Raw genomic sequence first — 21151 nt, forward strand, 5'->3', positions numbered from 1 at the left:
CTGCCGGGGGTCCTGCCAACCCTATGCCCTGTGCGGTTGGAGGCCCCAACAACTATTCTTCTGCCGGGGGTCCTGCCAGCCCTATGTCCTGTGCCGTTGGAGGTCCAACCGACACCTGTTTTGTTGTGGGTCCTGCCAATTTGATGTCCTGTCCCATTGGGGATTCCGCCGACTGCTCTTCTGCCGGGGGTCCTGCCAACCCTATGCCCTATTCCGTCCAGGGTCTCGTCTACGCCGGACCCGCCAGAGATTCCACCAGCTACTGCCTTGTCCCCGGGCCGTCCGCCCGAGGACTCCATTATGAACTCTGCCTTGCCCCCGGGCCGTCCGCCCGAGGGCTCAATCATGGACTCTGCTTTGCCCCCGGGCCGTCCGCCCGAGAGCTCCATCATGGACTCTGCCTTGTCCCCCCAGCCTTCCGCCCGAGAGCTCCATCATAGACTCTGCCTTGACCCCGGACCGTCCACCCGAGGGCTCCATCATGAACTCTGTCTTGCCCCTGGGTCGTCCGCCCGACACACCCATGGACTGTGTTTTGCCTCTGGGTTGTTGTTCCGGACCCGTCCTCCGGACCCCCTCCACCCACCCTTTTGGATTTTGGATATTTTTGGACGTCTAGAATCCGTCCCTTGAGGGGGGGGTTCTGTCACGGTTTTAAGTTTGTGTGTCTGGTGGTGGGTGTTTTTCTGTTCTCCTTGTCATGTTTTCCTCCCTGTGTATTTTCTGGTCTTTCTCCCCATGTTTTCCTGTCTGTCATTAGTTTTCCCTGGTGTGTCTAATTTCCTGATTGTTTTCACCTGTCACCCCTTCTGTGTCTCCTGTGCTAATCAGCGTCATTCCCGCCCCTGATTATTCCCACCTGTGTGTTGTTACCCTGTGTTTAAATTCCCCTGTCTCCCAGTGTTCAGTGTCAATTCGTTTTTCGTCTCTTGTCATGTTCAGGTCTGTGTGCTATTGTCTTATGCTATGGTCAGGTTGATTTTTCTTGTGCTCGTGAAAAGTTTCATTCCTCACTACGTGAGCGCTTTCATTTTTTGTTCGCTATTTTTGTCATCTTGGCTAGAGATTGATAGTTACCCTTTTTGTTGTTTACTGCTGTATTGGAAAATAAAGTATCTTACAAATACTTTACCTCTGTCTCCCGGGTCATGCAATTGGGTCCGACATCCTAAATGTCTGAGTTTGTAACAGCTTCGTGCCTGCAGCACATCTTTTCGTCCGTTCAGGTCTTGGAAGACCGGAAGCTGTGGGGTTCACAAAAACATGTTCTTACTCAATATCAAGCCACGATTATTGTTTTTATTTTAAATCGTATAATGTCTGACTTTTTTTGTCGTCTGTGAGGAAAAGAAATGGGGCTCAGAGCCTCAGAATACTGAAATCTGTATTTTTTTAAATCTTTTTTTCGAACCGCTGTATAGTTTAAATCTCCTAACAATGTTGTCCATGTTAGACATAGCCTTATTATATTTACAGCCCTTAATAACATCCATTTTCCGGGCTCAATATGTGTCTTGGCCGTTCTCGTTGTGATTGCTAAATTCACCTTGTTTATAATAATCACCGTTCCTTCAGCAGGATACTGTAGTGATTCAAGTGTGATTTTAGCAAACGAGTGCTTTTGTTTTGAAATCTCTTCAGTGAGTTTCGCCCCGCCCCTCGTTCCAAGGACCATTTTACCATTTAGGCCCAATCCCAAACCACTCCCTCGACCCTACCCCTCCGTGACGGAGTGAACTCCGTCTGTAACCACACTCGCAGCTCAACAAGCCTCCCTCCTGTCAGATGGAGGGAGTAAATACAGCAGCAAGCTTTGGGACGGCCTCCCCTCTCTCCGGCAGAAACAGGAAATGCCGTAACTGTATGTAACAACGGTTTCAAATCAGCATCTCTTAGACAAAAAGTTTAAATGAATAACTCAAATAAAACTCCAAACATCTTTCATTGTGTTTCAAAGCTCTTTTAGTTTTAAACCTGATGTTTATAAGCTTCTTAGTTTTTGCAACGGTCTGTAAATATACACAACTTTATAATAAAATGCACACATTTACCTTTTTCTAGACTAAACACAGGTATGATCCTAAGTTAAACACATATGAGGTTATCATGAGGTTGTTAACATTGCAATTTATCAGTGGATGTTTGCTGGAACTACTTGTAAACAGCGTGTTTTGTTTCCTGACGGACACACACAGCGTGACTCCGGTCAGGTAGAGACTGGTCTCAAGTCAGCACCGCTGCAGCCTCGCTGTTTGAGGGCTTGATAGCTCACTCCCCCTCCACACCGCTCCACACTCGTTGGTTTGGAACAGCCCTCAATATGGCGGAACCTCCGCGTGAACGCGCAAACGGAGGGGTAGGGTGTAGGGGGCGGTACGTATCTACTGTCCAATTGTTTTTCTTTATTAAATACGTAAACGGAAGAGCGTCTGAGAGGCCTTTTTGCTTTTTACCTTACTAAATGGTCTAATGGTCATTGGAGCGAGGGGCGGGGCGAAACTCATGGATGTGATTTCAAAACAAAGCGGTGATAATATTATAAACAAAGGGAAACAAGTTGAATTTAGCGATCACAACGAAAACGGCCAAGACACATATTGAGCCCAGAAAATGGATGTTATTAAGGGCTGTAAATATAATAAGCCTCTGTCTAAAATGGACAACATTGTTAGGCAGTGGTGGCCGGCCCATAGGGGCGCTAGGGGCGCCGCCCCACCTCTTCCCACATACAAAAAAAAATATTAAAAAAAATATTAATTTAAAAAATATATATTTCAAAAGATATATATTTCAAAAATATATATATTTTATATTTTTTATTTTTAATGAACAAGGTAAATATCATACAATTGGTATCAGTAAAATGTATAATCTACAATAAAATCTTGTTTAAAATTGTGTTACGATGTCTAAAGTTACTGATAAGTCACATGTTTCCTGCCTGGCCTTGCCTTTGGCATTAGTTTATCATTACGGGGCGCTGCCCCCGAGCCAAACAGCAGCAACCAGCACGTTGCAAAAGTCTCAATAGTAAACTGTGCCGCCGAAACATAATTTCAGCCAATCAGCGCCGTCAAATATTTTGGTCACGAGAGCGCCCACGTTGCTTACGTGCGTTGACGTGAGTTGTTTTTTAGACTCGTGAGGAACTGGGGTAGTATCTATAGTAACGCAGTGTAGGCGGAGCCGTGACGTCATCTTCAATGAGCTCCCCAGAAAAACAACACAGCCGTTAGCTCTTAGTACTCAGAGCTCACAGCTCTTCATATCTCTTCAAAAACTAGACAAAAGTTAAACAAGTACAAACCACATACTGTCTGTGTCATGGCGAATACAGTCGCTGGTTTATTTATGTCTGTATAGACCGTTGTTGTGAGTGTGGACGGTCGGAGCATTTACAACGTTAGCTTAGCCAAATCTCCATTAGAAAACAAGCGTTTTAAAAGGTTTTTCGCCTGCCGTCTGTCTGCAGACTTGTCAAAGCCTTAATTCATGGTTTTTACTATCCGGTATCAGTATGTTGTTACTTCGGCATCATTTTGAAACGTGTATTACAATTAAATCACGGTCAAATATGTTCATCTTGTTGTAGTTGTAGCCCCCTTGACAGCGATTCTCTCTCTAGTTTAGACTACGGTCAAGCCAGCCCTCACGTTTGATATGATGAATTGGAAATGGGGGACCCTGATGTAAACAAGACGAAAGTCTTTCTCTGATCTGCATCCCCTTAACAATTGTATGTTTTGAGCTGTACTGTACTGTACCCAATATACAAGCTGTTAATAAACTTTTCAATCAATCAATCAATAAAACGTGATATTGCGGTGCGCGAATATCCTATGCATTACGGTAGAGTAAAAAAAAATCCTCCCTCTGTGTTTAGATGAAAATAAAACAAAAACTGTCCAGTATCAAAGACTCATTTCACTTCAGGGTGATAGCAGGACATCCCATGTAGTCACTCAGAAAAAATCAGGACATTCTGATGTACAGTTTCAAAATAAAAGACCTTTGAAGTCTCATATATGAGCTATCATCCCTGTTTTTAGATGAGAATAAAACAAAAACTGTCCAGTATCATAGATCCATCTCAGTCCAGGGTGATAGCAGGACACCCCATGTAGTCACTCAGAAAAAATCAGGACATTCTGATGTACAGTTTCAAAATAAAATACCTTTGGGGACAGGGATGATAGCTCATATATGAGACTTCAAAGGTCTTTTATTTTGAAACTGTACATCAGAATGTCCTGAGGGCTGGCTTGATTAGGTTTTCCCGATTGGAGGCTGGCTTGACCGCAGTTAGTTTAGCATACTCAGCCCGACTCAGCCTGGTTGTTCCTGGCCCTAGAACCACGATTTTATGGGGCCATTACATCACCAGAAGTACCAATTTAAGGGGTCATTTCTCCCAAAAAAAATGTTTCACTCACTATATCAACAGCCCCACCAAAAACATTTTCCACCAGCCGCCACTGTTGTTAGGAGATTTAAACTATACAGCGATTCTGCACTGCGGTCAACTCCGCCGCCTCTTGAGTTTGTTTTTTCAAATCAGCTGCTCTTCATTCCTGTTATATTTGACCAGTGATACAAACATGTTTTACCACAAGTTCTTAAGAAAACTGACACTGTTGGACTCGGTTCTAGTTTGACTTCTACCAGAAATAAAGTAAAGTACTTTTGCTGTGTACTTTGTGAGTAATCCTCTGTCAAAGTCCCCTCCATAGTATAATGCATGTTTTCTGCTATCTTTGATGAATGATACAAATATAGTTTTACCATTAGTTCTTAATGAAATTGATACTGTTTGACTTTGTATTAGTTAGCCTACTACTTACAATATATTGAAGTACTTTTACTGTGTATTGTTTGAGAAATACTCTGTCAAAGTCCCTTGCTGAGAACAAAATCAAGCCACTTCTGCTAAGTTTGATGAGGGAATTCTTTTTTGTTGCCATTAGTTCTTTGTGAGATTGATCCTGTTGGACTCAGTAGGCCTACTAGTGAAACTACCCCCACAAGTATTATGAAGTACTTACTGTGTATTTTTCCAGTACTCCTCTGTCAATGTCCCCTCCTGAGAACAAGCATGCATGTTTTTCAATAGCCATGCAGTAAATGGCTATGGCATGGATATTCAAGTGTACTTGAATGGCATCTGTTTGTTTTAGTCAAGATTATGCTAAAATATACTTTCCCCCATGCCCATATCCACCATTGAGGTCACCAAGGTCCGGGCCTCGGTAATTTATTTCGAGCTGTGTCTATAACAAAACTTGTGAAATAATTGCACTAAACAGGGTATTTTGTAGTACTTCCATTTAATGCCGATGGGGGGCGCTGCATAACTACGTAGTCTCGATTAAAGCAAACATAAGAAGACGAAATCGTCTTGTGTAAATATGACGTCACGTTCTCGTTGTAACTCTCGAAGGAGCGGCTCGGAAACACACCTACAGCAGTAACATGCAACATACACATTAATGCAGCAGTAATATTAATAGAGAAACATCAGACATAATAGTAATACACTGAAAGGGAACATTGTATTGCACCAGGTATCTTGGGACTTTTACTGCGACAACGTTGACTTGCCTGTGAATAAAAAATAAACCATAGTGTTGGTGATCTAGAGTGTTGTCATTCTTCTTTGAACAGCAAGACCGCTAACACCCTATTTCAACAAATCACACTCCCTGTCATTGACATAATTAATAGATGGTATAGCTTCTCACCATCATTTGCTGTGGCCCACTGATGTTAACGATCGTAACTGAAAGGCTGCCTGCCAAACGTAAACATTCAGCCACGTGACTTGCAAACTATCGCGAGAGTTTTACACTAGACGGATCCTTTCTAGCCATAACCCTGCAGCCCGGACCAGCGCCGTATAGACTGAGAGTTACGTCATCTCCGTTCACTCCAATGGACCACTTTTTTACAGCAATGGCGGATCGTGGAGCCTCTCAATCGTTCCCCGGAAGTTAGCGGCAAGGCTAGCAGAGCTGTAGAGTTGCAGCATAATAGACCGTTCGTGACGGACTTTTAAAGGTAAGAAGAAGTTTAAAGATTTATATTGCGGATATTATCAGTACATCTGATTCAAATTAACATGTGTATTAAAGGATGTCAGTGGATTATCCTTAAATTAGTAGATTTAGGGAACGTTTACAGATAACAGATAAAGCTAGGATTCCGGATCAAGTTAGCAACACACGTTGAACAGCCTTTTAATTGTAAATTCCGTTCTCTTAATGTCATTTCGTCCAACGTTGTTGAATTGGAGAAGAGGGGCTTCTAAAAGGGATTGTATGCGGGGGTGGAGGGAGTTAAATATTGGATAAATATAACTTTGGTGCGTGTAAGAGTGAGTGTTTTTAGCAGAGCCATATTGTGTCCTTGTGATTATGTTGATTATTACCTGTCTGTATAATGTTGCAGCTCAGCTGATTTTGGATTGATGGCAAAGGGAGAGGGACTTAAGTGAGAGTGAAAACACAAGGTAAGTTTAATACTACTGTTTTATATAAGTAAGCATACTAAACATGTATTCTATCACTGTATTATATAAGTAATCTTGTTAGTAACCTACTGTATGGCAGGTGGAGGGGCAGTGATGTTACAGGTGGAGGAGCAAAACTGCAAGACTGCAAACTCACAAGACAGAGAAATCAAAGTTTGTTCTCCAGAGAAGAGGTTGATTTCACTTCATTTATTTCATATTTTCTAAAGATGTGGAAATGGCAACAAAAAAAAACTTGAGAGCTGCAACCAAGACAACTGTAACAACATGAGTAGAGAGCCACCAAGGTTTTTCAAGTCCCTCTCTTACTCCATTTTGCCAACCCAAACTTCCAGGTACATGACGGGACACCTTGCTTGTTTTTGTTGTTTGCGCTCCTCTGGCTGGGTTCTCGTAGGTGGAGGGCAGTGATGTTGGCAGGTGGAGGGGCAGTGATGTTACGGGTGGAGGGGCAGTGATGTTACGGGTGGAGGGACAGTGATGTTAGCTGTTACACACCAGGCTCAAACTTAACACATTGCATCCTTCTTTGCAGTGTCCTTATTCCTGGAAGGGGAATCTGCAATTCCTGCAGAGTTTTGTAACCCGTTGGTCCGCACGCAAAGCGAATTTTTAAAGCCTTCTTAATTGTCTCATTGCTCCATTTCATCCCCTTTGTGGTGAGTCTGCCTAATGCCTTAAGTTGGTCTTTTGAAAACGTTTTCTTATATTTGTTGTCCCTAATTTTAATTGTTTTCTTGAGAGCTGCATTTTCCTTCCTGATTTTTCTTAGTGCAGACTTTGCTTTTTTGGTGATTCCTTCTTGTCTCTTTAATTTTCTCTTTAATGTTTTTAATAGATCTGTTTGACTGGCTGCTGGTTCCCTCTTATGCTGACTGGCTGCTGGTTCCCTCGTACGCTGACTGGCTGCTGGTTCCCTCGTATGCTGACTGGCTGCTGGTTCCCTCGTATGCTGACTGGCTGCTGGTTCCCTCGTATGCTGACTGGCTGCTGGTTCCCTCGTATGCTGACTGGCTGCTGGTTCCCTCGTATGCTGACTGGCTGCTGGTTCCCTTGTATGCTGACTGGCTGTTGGTTCCCTCGTATGCTGACTGGCTGCTGGCTGAGTGGGTGGTGTCCACCCTCCCTGTCTCTCCTCACTAGCCATGTCCTCTCTTTCTTCACCCTCACTTTCCTTTCTCTCAGTCTCCTCATCCCTTCTTCCCTCAATCTTTGAGACTAATGTAAGTAGAAGACATGGCACTGTAGATTTTTGAACATTTAAAATATTATACCACTTAAAAATAAGAAATATGACTTTTGTTACTAAGAGTTCATACTTATTATACCTGTGTCACCTTTCACACTATAGCTGTGATCATGAGCTATGGGCTTTGTAGATACAGGTCCCGGGGTGAATCGTGGTGCAGGGGCCCTTCTCTTTTTGACCACAGGGCGATGCACGAAGATGGTGGGTATAGCCTCTGCTCTCAGCCTAGTCTTGCCCTTTTTTGTCTTGACAAACTGGTCTGCATCAAAATGTGCCTGCGGAGTGACTTGAGGTTACTTCACACACAGAACAACTCAGTTTTGTCTGCCCACATACATATTCCATAGTGGTTGAATACACAGTATTAGGAAACACTTTATACTTACTGGACATGTTATACTCATTACATACTGTATATAAAATATGACCAAGAATGTGAGACAACTTTATAGAAATTCATATCACATCTGTTACTGATGCCATTTGTCATACTTTGTTAAACTCACAAATAATAAAGTTCCATAACTTCAGTTGGGAACAAAGGCCACACCTTATCTCCCCAAGGCAATTTCCCATCCAATAGGTGTGCTATATAGGTGTGTATAACCCTTTCTCCTGTCTGTTACTCCCTCTTTCAGCACAAGAACCAGAGGGGGATTCAATGGAGCCTGAATACCTGCATTGAGACCCTCACCCTGCACCCTGAGTCTCAGCTCTGTGTTTTTCAAGCCTTTCCCTGTTTTTTGTATTGAACAAAACATTAAGCTTTCCCAATGGTGTGGTTTTCGTTTTGTGAAAAAGTGCAAATGCAGTGTTTGTATATAATATCCTCACATATTTTTTTGCTGTTGGTCGTGAAATTGCTCCTGCTGACTTGAGCAAGCCATTTTTTCCTCCGCTCTGTGTCAGTGGGGAAGCCGTACATTCGTACTCCTTTCTCGGAGCGATTTGAGCATCCCCAGGCAGCACAGCAAACCATGGTGGCGACTAGGAGGCAGCACAGCAAACCAGGACAACACAGAGGAAAAGGCACAGACAAACTGCATGATATGCTATTCAATGTTTATTGAATTCCATGTATTTGCAATGGATGTTCCTAAAACAACACATTTAACATCATCATCATGCTACTGCTGCTAGTCCTTTGATAGTCACCTGTCGGTCTCCTTTCCTTTCTGAAAGCCATAAAGATGACATTAGTCATTTAGATAACTTGTGTCCTCAATTACCATGGGATTACTGAAACTACCATGAATTTAAGAAAATGGTAGAAATTAATCTAATCTGAATTTTGAAGCATTCCTTTAGATCCCCTCCCTCTAAATATATCAATAAACATTATAAAGTGATGCTCCTGACTACCATACAAGTTTAAGAAGATAATATTGGTTTTAAAGAAATAAACAGCAACAGGCTCTTTAACCAAGGCACTGTTAGCCTAACATGTAAACTAGTTGTTCACACTAATCCTAATATTATCACTTAATATTAGCAATTTCTATTTTATTTTTTAAAACATATTGATGTAAATACATACACATATTGATTTGTTGTATAAATATTGCAAATCAAAACCTTTATTCACTAATAATTACCAAAAATCGTAGTTCTATCTCCTGTTATCAATGCATTCACATTGCCCGCCGTGAACTTCCGGGGAACAATCCTCGTCTGCATGAACCACGTGACGATAACCGTTTTTGGACTTCCGCTGTCGTTTTCATTTCATTTCATTTCAAACCTTTATTTAGACAGATTAGTCCCTTGAGATCATCGATCTCATTTACAAGGGAGACCTGCATCATTTAGTTCCACATGAAACATAAAAACAACATACAAACAACAGAGGATATCATATTTACATATTCAACATTTACAAATACCCAGAGTGTCAGAAAGCATTTCATTTAGACATGCCTTAAATACATTCAAAGAAATAAAAATGCTCAATTTCAATTTTGCCTGTAGACTGTTCCAAGCAAGTGGAGCTGCGCACATAAAAGCTGTCTTACCTAAGACAGTCCTTACTCTTGGCACATCTAACAAGACTATATCCTGTGATCGCAGACAATAGCTGCTTGCAACTTTCTGCTTTATCAATGAACAGATATAATACGGGAGTTTGCCCAACATAGCTTTATAGATAAAAGTGTACCAGTGACTGAGCCTCCGTACAGTGAGTGATGGTAAACCTGCCTTGGTATACAATGTACAGTGATGAGTAAGTGCTTTACAGTTAGTGACAAATCTCAGAGCACTATGATACGCAGCATCTAGTTTGCTTAGGTAGTTGGCAGGTGCATTCATATACAGCAGATCACCATAGTCCAGCACAGGTAAAAAGGTCACAGTGACTAGCCTTTTCCTGGCCTCAAGCGAGAAACAGGACTTATTCCTGAAAAAGAAACCTAGCCTAACCCTCAGTTTTTTAAGCAGGTTATTGACATGAAGTTTAAAAGAGAGACAGTCATCAAGCAAGATACCAAGGTATTTGTAACAGGCAACAACTTCAAGTTTTGTTCCTTGCGTTGATACAATATCTAAAACAGGCTCTGGTGACTTTTTAGCTTTTGAAAAGAGCATTATCTTGGTTTTATCCACATTTAAAAGAAGCTTTAGTTCAGAGAGCTGAGTCTGAATAATGTTAAAAACAGCCTGTAATTTAACAACCGCCTCCTGAATGGAGGGACCTGCACAATACATCACGGTATCGTCCGCATAAAAATGTAAAGTAGCTTCATCCACATTTTCACCTAAACTGTTGATATATATAGAGAATAAAAGTGGACCTAAAACAGAACCTTGAGGAACACCATTAGCAATGTCGTAACTCTTCTATCTATATGGCGCTGGCCCGGACGCGTCTATCGTTATTCCAACCCAGTTTAGATTTAACCACGCCCACTTCCGCATTACGCAAGGATCGACGTAGCTCTACGTAGACACGGCACACCCGCGAAATCTGAATCTGACAATGAATCTGACAAGCAAAATACCGTCCTTATAAACGCTGCATAATATCATAGACTGTATGCATAATATACAATATCTTTGTCAATATGACTGACGACCATACTTATGCAGTGCTGAGGTAATGTTAATTCATCATTTAATATTAATTCCTGATGGATATAAGAGGGATACATTAGCAAACATCTGTATATATAGCCTATATATAATGTTTCGTTTTTTTGTTTGTCATGTAACATGTTAAAGTTTATTTAATATTTTATAGACATTTATAATATGTTATACATTTCTATTTTAACATTAATATATATATATGTTTATACATGAATAAATGTGTGTAGGCCTATATATATATAAAATAGTATCATTAAATAATGCTAATACTTACACCAGCTGAGATGATAAAACACCAATAAACATCTGTGTGTATAAATGAATAAATACATGTGTGAGTACATATAAGTGTGTGTTTATATATATATATGTTTATAAATGAATAAATGTGTGTAGGCCTATATATATATATATAAAATAGTATCATTAAATAATGCTAATACTTACACCAGCTGAGATGATAAAACACCAGTAAGACAAAAAACAACTATTCCTGCTTTACCGCGACCGCTATGGCTATAACTGCCGAAGATGAAGTCTATGACGCTAAAGCTACGTTCTTGCGTAATGCGGAAGTGGGCGTGGTTCAATCTAAACTGGGTTGGAATAGAGAACCGCAGTGACGGGTCGTAAAACCCGGAAGTAAACTTCTTCCGGTTCCTTCTTGAAAAACCAATGCAAATTCTCCATAGGATTTTTGAAAATAGCTCGAAATAAGGTCTGTGGTTGACACACATTTAACAGAGGGATCAAGTTTTGTTCAGCCGGATAATCCCCACATGTCAACCCTACTTTTATAATTTCTGAATCATAAATCTAGTCGCCAAAAGCGAAATGCTAACGTTATGCTATAAACGAACTACAAGCCAGTACAGCAGCAGGGTCGCACGACTTCAACGTCACGCCAACTTAAGATCGTTTCAACTGACTTGCACTGAAACTGCACTTTGAACACTTTAAATATATTAACATTTTAAACTGTATACCCCGGTTATCTAGGCCCTTTTTGTTTTGTTTAATGTATACCACGTTTATCTAGGCCCTTTTTGTTTTGTTTTATGTATACATGTCACACTGTGGGAAACGATATTTCGATATTTCTGGATGTATAACACATGTAGAATTTTTGACAATAAAGCTGAATTTGACTTTCGCATGCTTGCATATTTTAACAAAGCTTTTCATTTTAGCCACACTGAATTTAACTAGAAGTCATGGCTGTGTCAATTACCAGTCTGATATTGTTTTACAAAGATGACAAGAAGAGTGTAGATAGAGGAGAGAACCACTACAAGTCAGGACACGTAACAGTGCAGCCTAGATGAAGGTGTGCTTACCGGTGTTGTCAGGGCTAGCATGAGGGACAAGGTTTATAGTGTCGGTGAGTAGTGATAGCAAGAGTACCGTTAACCTAGAGTTAATTTATTCACATTAATTCCCATCAACAAATCAATTGTATGTGTCACATGAAATCTTTATTAGGCAAGGCAAGGCAAGTTTATTTATATAGCACTTTTCAACACAAGGCAATTCAAAGTGCTTTACAAAAAATGAAAGACATTAAGAAAATGGCATTTAAAATCAGTCATTAAAAAGAAAAGCTAATAAAATAAACATTAAAAGAAAAAATACATGGATAAAAGTTACAGTGCAGTCTAAGATATGAACAGTTCAATTAAAAGCAGCGACAAAAAGAAAAGTTTTCAGCCTGGATTTAAAAGTAGTAAGAGTTGCAGCGGACCTGCAGGTTTCTGGGAGTTTGTTCCAGATATTTGGAGCATAATAACTGAACGCTGCTTTACAATGTTTAGCTCTGACTCTGGGGACAGAAAGCTGACCAGTCCCTGAAGACCTGAGAGATCTGGATGGTTCATCATTTAGCAGGAGGTCAGAAATGCATTTTGGTCCTAAACCATTCAGTGCTTTATAAACAGCAGCAGTATTTTTGAAATCTATTCTTTGACCCACAGGAAGCCAGTGTAAAGACTTCAGAACATGAGCGATGTGATCCAGTTTCTTAGTGTTAGTGAGGACTCGAGCAGCGGTGTTCTGAATCAGCTGCAGCTTTCTAATAGATTTTTTAGTGAGACCTGTGAAGACACCATTGCAGTAGTCCAGTCTACTGAAGATAAAAGCATGGACACGTTTTTCCAAATCCTGCTGTGACATTAGTCTTTTAATCCTAGATATGTTCTTTAGGTGATAGTAAGCTGATTTAGTAACTGTTTTAATGTGACTGTTGAAACCAATAACTAATTTAACCCGCTGACAAGAGAGCCCACATCCGAAGATCGTGACTGGCTGAGGGACAGACTCGAGGGCAGGTTTTCAGGAATTTCTTGGCTTCTCTCCCCCGAGCCAGAAGAGGAACACTACAGCTTGGAAACACTTACTGTTCCTGAAATTATCAAATCTGTTGGGCATCAGGGACCTGAGGCAATTGTGGCAAGCATGGCATTGTCTGAAGAGCAACAGAGGGCAATTCAGGTGGCTACCACTGGTCAGCGAACCAGATCAAACTGGCATTTGTTCAGGAAAGGAAGGTTGACTGCCAGCAACTTTGGAGCTGTCCTGAGGTCAAAGCGTGTGACTGCTTCCTTTATTGCCAGGGTGCTAGGGCAACAACAGGCCCTTGATGGTGTTTTGTCTGTACAGTGGGGGACTATGAATGAATGTGAGGGCGTCAGGGCATTCACCACTGCAACTCAGATGCAGTTCCATGAGTCAGATTTGTGGCTCTCCCTATCAGGAATGTTGGGGGCATCTCCAGATGGTCTGGTAGGGTCTTCCGCTGTGCTGGAGGTAAAGTGTCCCTACGGAGCCAGGGAAATAACAATTAGTGAAGCATTGAAAATCAAGGGCTTCTGTGTCAGTAAGGAAGGAGAAACATTCAGCCTGCGTGAGAAACATCCTTACTGGCACCAAGTGCAAGGTCAGCTTCACCTCACTGCAAGGAAGAAGAAATACAAAAATTGTGAATTGTTTTTAATTTAAATTTACTCGCCTTTGCAATGTTGTGGTTGTTAGAGTGTTAGGTTTCCTGTCAGCTCGTCTGTTGGGAAGATATAAAATATTAGTTTCATGGAAGTCACACCATCACATATACTGTAAGAGCATTAAGACAAAAATATAAGTTATTATATATACAAAAGTATGTGAGGGATGGAATATTAAATTGAATATAAATGTAAAATGTACATGTGATTTTACGTCCAAGAGAAGCTATGGAGCAGAGAGTTCTCTGCCAGCCAGAGGTGATTTGTTATTAGTTCAATATGTCAAAGTGATTTCCCTGACTACAATCTTTAGTTACATGGTGAAACGTTATGCTGCTTGTACTAATTAGACTTATCATATAAGCCACACAGGTTTTAATAGGATGTATTCATTATCTTTACTTATGTTGCGGTCTTTTCAGCAGCGCCATCTCTAAAACGGCGATACAGTCACTCCCCATCATTTACATTTCACCGTGACATGGACAAAAATGTAACGTCAGCTTACCTCATGACACGAATCCAGACTCTCCTTTGGAAAACATTGGCCGGGAAACGATAGAACAAGCACGTTTCATGCGAAGACCTGTGGCTGCAACCCGGAGCAAAGCAACAAACCATTGCGTAGTTAACTAGTAGCGCTAGCTTTATCTAACGTTAGCTAACGAAACGAACTGCCGAGTAAAATTGGAAAACACTGGTAATTAATTATTCTATAATTTGTAAAACTACTGTTTTAAAAACGACAATTTCAAAAATACAGATTCCAATGGTCAGATATAGATATACAGATACTAAAGATAGGCAGGTACTTGCTTTCAAGCAGAACACAGGGGAAAACAAACTTAGCGGGAGTGTTTACGTGTTCTGCGTAATGACGTACAACGGCCTCGACAATTTCTGTAGTCCTATTCAGCCACTCGGTAACAACCATCGTTTTTCAGACAAGTAAACTCTTCAAAAATCCCCAGTGGGGTCACTGCTGACGTATTTAATGTCGTCGAACAAAACGTGACTTATCTCTTAAATTTGTGTCAACCACAGACCTTATTTCGAGCTATTTTCCAAAACCCTATGGAAAAAATGCATTGCTTTTTGAGGAAGGAACCGGAAGTGCTAAAAATGCTAACTTACTTCCTGGTTTTACGACGCGTCACTGCGGTTCTCTATAACGATAGACGCAGCCCGGACTTGAACCGGAGCAGCGGAGGAGTGATGAGGTATCTAGAGATCTGTGTCCAGCGGGCTGCTTGTGTTTCTGTTCTCCAGGGAGGAGAGCTCCAGAGGCTAACTTTGGTTTAAATTGCGTGAATAAACTAGCTAGAAAGCTAAAGTTAATTACATTCATCCAATGTCAGAAGGATTACCTTTTAACACATGTTGTAATGCTTTTCTTTCATTTCAATTTGAGTAAAACATTGAAGATATAACATTGTATTGTTTTCTTTTTACACTGACTCAGATATAATAATTTGTCAGTCGAAGCTCAGCGTTGGAAAGGAAGAGACAGGACAGGCAGAGAGAAAGAGAGAGAGGAAGGGATGGAAGTCAGGGAGGAAGTGCAGGTACAGTCACACAAAAGAATGTAGGCTTAATAACCCCATCCATCTATCTATCCATCTATCTATCTATCCATCTATCTATCTATCTATCTATCTATAACTTGGTCTTCATTTACAACATAGACAATAGACATAGTTTTTAAACAACATACATCTATTGCAGTTATGATGTCATAATAACATGCAATTGTATAAACACAATTTGTTTATATCTTTGTTCTCTTTTGAGAATCAAACAAAACAGATTTAAATTAAAAAAAATTATGCAAACAAACAAGTGAAATGAACCAAATGGCTGAATTGCTTTTGATTCACTGGCAGGAGCGATAAGTGAGGAGGAGCAAAAAGTAAACAACAAGGGAGAGATTGAACAAAGAGAAAGAGTAGAGGACAGAGAGAGTAATGAACAGGAGGAAGACAGAGAGACTAAAGAAGATGGAAGAGAGGCTGCAGGTTATGGAAAGAAGAGAGACATGGAAAATGAATGTTGACAATGTGTTATGATCATTTTAGCCTCTTCTGCATGTCCAGATCATTCATAGTAACAATCAACTGATTCTTATGTATTACACTTTCAAAAATAATTTATGCTGCAGCCCACTGACATGGTTTGAAATCAATATATTATCCATTTTGTGACCCCCACAGGACTTAAAAAGTACCTAACTAGATCATGAAAATCCCAAGAATATCGGGGGGTATCCCCCGAACCCCCCTAGCATGTTTGGACCAAGAGCCAACCTTCAATTTTGAAAATTCGCAGTTTAGTCCCATAAATTCCCGTTAATTCCCATGGAAAGTTTCCATCTTGGAAAATTCCCGAAATTTTGCAACCCTAGAGGGGATACAGCTGTGCACATGTCATCGTTAACAGACGTCATTTAAGAGTGACGTTTGAGTGAACGAGGACGTCCCAATGCATTCCAACCCGAGGACTCCTCTGTCCTCGCGTCTCCTCCTCGTGTCTCTTGCTCGCATCTTACGGAGGAGGAGCTAAGACGCAAGGAAGGGACGCGAGTGAGGGAAAGGAGGAGGTGAAATATTCAAAGAGACGAGCCTCTAGTCTTTTGTTGTGGTAGGGATTTGCATAGTTTGTAATTCTTAATTTCTTAAATGTATAATTGTCTAAGCCTTAAATGCATATGCTGTTCACTGTGCACTGACAGTGATTCCCCCAAGAGACAATCCCAAAAAATCTATAGAACAGATTCATACTTAACATTCCAGGAGGGACCTACTGTGTGCTGTATTCAATTTCAGATCTATTACTATTACATCACATGTAAACCTAACAGGGCGTTGTGGTCAGTGTTAATACCAATGTATGCTATGGCGTTCATCTCTTTGCATAGCCTACTGTAGTAATCTGATTTCTACAGACTTACTATAACTATTAATTACTGGTTAAATATTTAATTGTTGTAGCCTGTGGTATGCATTACGGATTATAGTGTATTTTAGGTAGAAATTCCCATTACTTTTGTATCATAGGAATATTATAGTGATTGCACTTTTGAGATGCAGAAAAAGTAAGAGCTGCATTAAACTGCAGATACTTTGCACTTACACGGTAAAGGTATATCCTTTTAAAGTTGTTATGTTGGTCTAGTTTATGCAAACATTATTTGTATATTATGTATTGTGTATACTGTATGTCTCTTTCACCTTTTAATATTAATAAATCAACTGATTATGATTATTTTATGTTTTTATGTGCAATGCAAATTAGGATCAATAATCTGATCTAATAATCTTAATGCACTTTTACATTCCACCACTATAGGATACTGTATATTCAAAGTATACTGGAGGGACTGCCTTTTTTATGAATGTCACGCATTTGTATATTATTACACACCATGATATATGGATATAATTAAACAGTGGGGCTCGTGTGTGTCCCGTAGCAGGATGCCTGTGTGGGGGTGCAGTATCCTGTACTAACAGAGGTATACGCCCCTGTGGACTGTAGAGGTCCTCCTCCTACTGGCTGCTGCAGGCACACCTTTGCTGCACCTCCTCTTCTCCTCCACGCAGCGTGCCACGGGACAGGACGCACATAGAGGCTCGTGTCCGTCAGGGAGACCCGCGAGTTGTGATCGGAAGGAGAGGAGCTGCTGATCGGTGCACCGGAGCAGGATGCTGCTGTTCCCGGATCAGTGAGAGAGTGACGCTGCGCTGCGTGCCGGAGACATGCGGATCTGTCCACTCCTCCACCAGCTCTCACTGTAGTTACTGTAAAGTCCTGCCTGTCCTCACACACACACACACACACACACACACACACACACACACACACACACACACACACACACACACACACACACACACACACACACACACACACACACACACACACACACACACACACACACACACACACACACACACACACACACACACACACACACACACACACACACACACACACACACACAGACAGACAGATCCTCTGCTCGCCTCTCCTGCTGGGATATGTCGTCGCTGGATGCCGGGATGCCTGGGACTCTCCTCACACTGTTCTTGGGTAAGTTCAATTCATAGTCCCGCTGCAGTTGTGAATAAATAATTGGTGTGTGTGTGTGTGTACTCCCAGATGTGTTTTCAGAGACAGTTTTTGCTGTGTGCTGTTTTATTGTTTGCTAAGTACAACCTTATGAAAATAACTGTAGTAATCCGTGTTGGAGCTTATTTAATGCAGTTTCAAAAAGTAATGTTCATTTAATAAACGACATGCAGTACTGGCATTGATCCATATGTGTTGTTAATGCCACCTAATACAGTAAGGTTATTGTTAACACACTTTGGAGGACGAGGAGTCCAAATGGCAATATTGAAGAATTATGAAAATGAACATAACCTCACCATGAACTACTATAGGTCACTACAACCTGAGTAAGATTCCCATGTGTGTGTTATCATAGGAATATTATAGTGATAGTACTTTTGAGTTGTGAGTAGCAGGAGCTTTCTTAAAAGGTCACCATTGAGTACCTCAGTCCCCACACACATCAATATAGAAATATTATTGTTGTATGTGTGTTTTATGAATCCAAATTAAGTGTTATTATTAAGAGGAATAAGCATCACCTAAAATCGTACTGTGGTTCTGGCACTTTAGGTTGTGGAACGTAACTCCACAATGGGGTTTGAATTTATAATTGTCTTATTACAACAAGCAATGGCAGTTCCCTTGTTAACTGGAATTCGTGCTGACTTTCATCGGGATTATGCCTTCTGAATGAATGAATGACACATTCTGTTCGAGGACATTCTTTTACTTCTTTACTTCTTCAAGTCAACCCCCTTCCCCATTCTAGAGATGTTTTTTTGTCTAGAAGATTTAAGTTTTCACTCAAAACTAGGGTGAAGGTGAATTATTTACAATGTGCTGGTTGTGCAGTATTCTTTCTTGCGTTTCCTCACCAAAGGATACAAATATATTGCAAGTGTTATATGTCAGTATCAATACACAGTATATACTTTTGTTTGGTGTGAAGGAAAAATGTATCTCTTTTTGTTTTACCATACTTTGTTGACAAAGCATATCATGTGTAGTTCCATCGTGAAATGCACGTTGTTGCGTCCCAGTGTGTGTGTTTGTACACACGTGTGAGCACACAGCCCGTGCCCGGCCGTAACAACAGCGCAGGGCCGTGACATCACAATTAGTGCAGTTGTCCATGGGGTGATGGGAGCTTTCATTAGTTGCATTGATGGAGCTTGGTTGGACAGGCCATGGCGGAGCAGCAGATTCTTCCTCATGGCACTGCCTCTTCACTCTGGGAAACTATTCCTCGTTTTCGTCACAAATTAAATGCAGCTGAATAAATCTGATGGAGCCTCAATTAGTTTTTAGTTTTTAATGAACACAGTGTTTTCTCTGGGAGAGTGTAGCCACTAAGCTCTACATAATCATTAACATATTTTAGGGTGGTCTGCGTTTCTGTGCTGACTTTACCTCATCGAAGTACAGCTCACACCCCAGCTATGAAGATTTCAGAGGCATGCTGTGTGACAGCTATTATCATCCCACTGCCTATGTGACCTTGAGAATGAAGGTAGTAATACAGTGTCCCCGCTAGTATGGCACAATTAAAAGCTTTTTTTTACAGGATCATTTTTATCCGTCATTCATGCTGGAAACTAGCCTGATGAAAAGGGATGTTTTCTTAATTGTCAGAGACTGAATGAATGACTGATGTGCCAGAGGGATGATGAGGCATTTGTGCCAGACATGTTCTCTCCATCTCCTCCCTTGGATTAGTCTCTTTCACACTGCATTTTTAGCACACTTTTAAAGTGACCTTTCGGATGCTCATATTTTGTGGCTGCTGTCCCGCGCAGCACAGAGACATATCACAGATATCCTCCTAGAGCAGCTGGAGCCAGAACCTCCGTGTCACCTGCAGTGATGCGAACACACGTATGGTGAAAAAAGAGAGAACTATTCGAAGCAGAAAAAAAACAGCGTAATATACCATCTGACAAGGCCTGTGCTATAATGCTTCAATTAACTGGATATTCTTTATAACATACTCAGATCAATAGGAGACAGAGATGTTAAGTTATAAATCAAGGGTTTTTATTATTGTTTACAGCAGGGGTGGGGAACCTTTTTCCTTTCAATTTGTACAACATCCTCCGAGGGCCGTACAAATGATTGAACTCAACCTCTGCTTAAAAAAACTAAAATCACAGCCAATTCATTTCGCCTTTCTTTCATGCTGTGCAAAGAAAAAGCAACCTCTTAATCCAGATATCTTACCATCACTCGCGCATGCATGCATGTGCACGGTGTGGCATGACCACCAACACAGAAAGATATGGACACAAGATGTGTGCACATGTATTTAGTTTCCTATCCATGTGGACATGATTTAAGTTGGGGGGGGACCTAAACTCCTCTAGGGGCGTCCGGGGGCATGCTCCCCCGGGAAGATGTTTTTTTAAATATGGTTAATAGCATCAATCTGGTGCACTTTGAGAGCAAAATGAAGAGATCTATGGGTACATCTTTCAACACCCATATGAAACAGAACTGTAAGCAGATTTTTCTTTTTGGATATTTTACAAATCACTCCCCTTTTAAACTCTATTCTTGTTATTTTTAACAACTTTTTTATTACTGTCATATAGTATTTTATACCTGTTTTTTATTTAGTCTCTAATGTCTCATTAATAACTATAATGATCATATCAAGGTGTGCCTTAACCTCACTGAGCTGAGGTTATTTGAGCCTCTCAGGAGAGAGCTCTCTTCCACCTGGTTGTAGAAAAGCTCTTTAAATTTGTTAGCATAGCTAGCTAACCAGATGCTAATAACAACAGATCGCCACTGTGCTTACAACTAAAGACACAGCCACGCAAACACTGCGGTGTGTACAGCTCCTTATGGGTACTGCAATATTTGAAGAGCTGGAGCGGCGTTCCGGTGCTCTCTGTCAGCACTTAAGTCTATACTCGTTTCAGACGAGACATATACCCTGGCCCTTTCTCATTTAATCAAATCCCCCTCCTCGACTCCTCGACTCCTCGGTCCTCCGGTAGTGACCCGGAAATGAATTTCAGCGCGCCATGTTGAAAGACATCTCATTTCTCTAAATGCACTTCGAGGACCGAGGATCGAGCGTTGAGGAGGCTCTCTGGAGGAGCTATAACCGAGGATACACTGATGGGTCCTCTACGGTCCTCCACGGCTCCTTCGTAGATGCATTTCCGGGAACAGATGTTT

The 21151-nt window shown here is 41.0% G+C and overlaps 1 protein-coding gene and 1 long non-coding RNA gene across 7 annotated transcripts in view; both read left to right on the top strand.

Moving 5' to 3' along the window:
* The first annotated feature begins 5969 nt into the window (after nt 1-5969).
* Nucleotides 5970-8545, top strand: LOC307019445. 5 transcript variants are annotated; one of them, XR_013802654.1, is made up of 5 exons: nt 5970-6054; nt 6445-6505; nt 6606-6861; nt 7062-7185; nt 7365-8545. It is a non-coding gene; the product is annotated as an uncharacterized lncRNA (long non-coding RNA). The 5 variants fall into 5 exon arrangements; XR_013802655.1 differs by having other exon boundaries at nt 5973-6054; nt 6588-6861; XR_013802656.1 differs by lacking the exon at nt 5970-6054 and having other exon boundaries at nt 6300-6505; nt 6588-6861.
* An 8819-nt stretch (nt 8546-17364) lies between these two features.
* Nucleotides 17365-21151, top strand: part of clmpa (CXADR like membrane protein a) — a 90577-nt gene continuing 86790 nt past the window's right edge. The window contains exon 1 of one of the 2 annotated variants that reach the window (XM_079650733.1): nt 17365-17944. Coding sequence is in view for 1 of the 2 variants with exons in the window: in XM_079650732.1 (XP_079506858.1) it covers nt 17893-17944 (52 nt within the window). In the remaining variant the exon portion in view is untranslated. The remainder of the gene's footprint in view (nt 17945-21151) is intronic. The other variant, XM_079650732.1, reaches the window with a different exon arrangement.

The sequence above is a fragment of the Notothenia rossii genome, assembly GCF_949606895.1.
Source record: "Notothenia rossii genome assembly, chromosome: 9".
NCBI classification, from domain to species: domain Eukaryota; kingdom Metazoa; phylum Chordata; class Actinopteri; order Perciformes; family Nototheniidae; genus Notothenia; species Notothenia rossii.